The sequence below is a fragment of the Phytophthora parasitica genome, assembly GCF_000247585.1.
Source record: "Phytophthora parasitica INRA-310 unplaced genomic scaffold supercont2.4, whole genome shotgun sequence".
Classification (NCBI taxonomy): domain Eukaryota; phylum Oomycota; class Peronosporomycetes; order Peronosporales; family Peronosporaceae; genus Phytophthora; species Phytophthora nicotianae.
In genome coordinates, this window is record NW_008648990.1 from 2142066 (window position 1) to 2144388 (window position 2323).

General features: G+C 46.7%; 2 protein-coding genes across 2 annotated transcripts; one reads left to right on the forward strand and one right to left on the reverse strand.

Annotated features, from left to right (window-relative positions):
• Positions 1-56: 56 nt before the first annotated feature.
• Positions 57-514, reverse strand: PPTG_03599 (hypothetical protein; the record flags this gene model as incomplete). The annotated part of the gene is made up of 2 exons (XM_008896277.1): positions 109-514; positions 57-65 (listed from the first exon to the last, which is right to left on the reverse strand). Exons 1-2 carry the CDS (start codon positions 499-501, stop codon positions 57-59), a joined length of 402 nt encoding a protein of 133 aa, XP_008894525.1. The 5' UTR covers positions 502-514.
• A 1500-nt stretch (positions 515-2014) lies between these two features.
• On the forward strand, positions 2015-2296 carry PPTG_21339 (hypothetical protein; the record flags this gene model as incomplete). Its single annotated transcript, XM_008896592.1, has 1 exon — positions 2015-2296. One exon carries the CDS (start codon positions 2015-2017, stop codon positions 2294-2296), a length of 282 nt encoding a protein of 93 aa, XP_008894840.1.
• Positions 2297-2323: the final 27 nt, after the last annotated feature.

Sequence of the window (2323 nt, forward strand, 5' to 3'; positions counted from 1 at the left end):
TCCCAGGGTAACCTTGGCAAACTTGCGAAGGCGAGGCCAGGACTTTGGGTTCTTCGTCACAGTCTCTGCGATCTTAGTCGACACCAAGGCTGCAGATTCATCACTGACCTTCTTGCCTTCCTTCTGGGCAAAACCGAGGATGTATCTCATAGTATGAGCCTCATCTCCCCTGGCCTCCTTCACCAATTTTGTCACCGCGGCCACTTCGTCATCAGTGGCTTTCGCAGTGGCCTTCGCTAGAGCTGCGAGATCACTGGCTTTCTTGATAGCAGCTTCGTCTCCTTTGGCAGCGTTGGACAACTTCAAGGCATACTTCAGCAATTGGTCATCAGCTTGTCCGGAGATAGCATGAGTTGCCGCTTCCGCAACCTTTTGAGCTTGAAGACGGCGGCCATTGTTGTCCTTATTGGGGAAGGCGGGTGAGTTCTCGGCGATGGCAAGACTGGAGTAGCACGCGACCAAGGTGGCCACGAGCAGAGCAACGAAGACACTGAATCGCATTGGCGCCTTCGAGAGGATAATGGTCTTTAATGGACAATTGTGAGTGAATTCGAGAATGAAGGAGAAAGCTGGCCTTTAATCAATGTGCTTACTACTACAACTGTAGTAGCGCCGAGCCAGTTTCCGCGAGCCCTAATCTTCCAGCGCTACGCGCTGTATAGATTTTGGTACATTTATAGGGTATAGTTGCTGATAACCCGTTCGACCAGACGGGAAGCAGGAATATTGGTTGGTTGAGTAATTTCCCCTTTTGCCATATATATATATATATCTAGAATCGAAAGTGATGTTAAAAGTTGGTAAAACAGCCAGCATTTGTCACTCGTACTTTTCAAAAGATGGCTTCATGAAGCAACTAATCAGAAATTTCTGCATTCGACCAGACGGGAAGCAGGAATATTGGATGGTCAAGTAATTTCCCCTTTTGCCATATATATCTTTTTCTTCTTACTGTTATCAAATCCTTGTTGATTATAAATAGCAATGATGGCGTTGTCAACGATACCACGAGAGTAGATACATGTAGTCCATCCACCTGGGCGGGATATCTCGTAGATCGGTAGACAAAGAAACATAAACGTAAGGGCAAAGTCCGTATTGTTGCAGCTAAGGCTTTGAGGCAACGCATGCCTCAAAGCAAAGAGTTTCGGCAACAGTCGAAGTGTAAATTATCAACCGACAGGGCATCCTACAGGGTGTGATCTGTCTGATACGCTGTAAGCAAAATAAAATATTAAGACCATGTTGTTATTATTAAATATATAGGAAGCTCACGTAGAGTGCGGTTCGCCACAACCCTTCTCTATCCTCCTCTTACAACCTCTTGTATCTCGGTCATTATTGTGGAAATGTACCTACCGTTTATGCATACTATATTGACTAGCAGATCTACGAAATATCCGTCCAGCTGGGCGGATAACCCCCCCCCCCCCGATACCACGAACCGGAAGCTAAAGTTCAGGTGATTTATGTACACCACCATTCGGATTCACCAAACGGACGGTATACATAGGTGAAAATGTCGCATATACGCCATCAAATGAAAAAAAAAACGATGCAAAGTATGGGCCTTAACGGTATAAAGTTTAATATACAGTATGTACCCTCGCTTGCCGTCACACTTCCTCCTTATACCCCTTTTAAGCTGATCAGATATTTACCAACTGTGACTCTATTCCTTCAAATTCCCTTGAGGGCTAACGAGGGGGAGAGCTGCTTACCATCCTCCAGAACGCGTATCATTTAGCAACAGGTGCATACATACCCCATTGATATAGTAAACTGGTGTGAACTAGCGCACAACACAGTTCGTCTACCGAAGCCAAAGTTACGCAAATGAGGACGAGCAATGCAGCGATCGAGAAGTTCCGTGAGCGTGGTGATCAGCAGAAACAGCTCCGAGAAATTCAGAAACGCTACTTTTTAATGCAGCCAGAAGACTTGACCATTCTCCTCGACAACGACATCCATTCTTTGCAAAGAGACAGAAACACTCAACAAGCGTTGCCAGCATATGCGCCGCACCCGCGTTCAACCATCACAACCTGCAAACGATGTATGGCGTACAGCAGTAGAATACTTCCGCTTGATCGGTCATGGACTTCATCTCACCAACAATCAGCTCGGCTTTGTGCGAGATATGGTGGCTCCAGATGTGGTATTCAACTCAGAATACGGCCCGGAGGCTATTATGCAGCACTGGTGCTTTATGGACTGGTTCGGCGATGTGAATGTGGAACTCAAATGGGAGGCGACGGACGGCGAGTCGCTGGTGGGATCACAACTACCAGCGTGACCATCACGAAACACACTCTGCGCAACG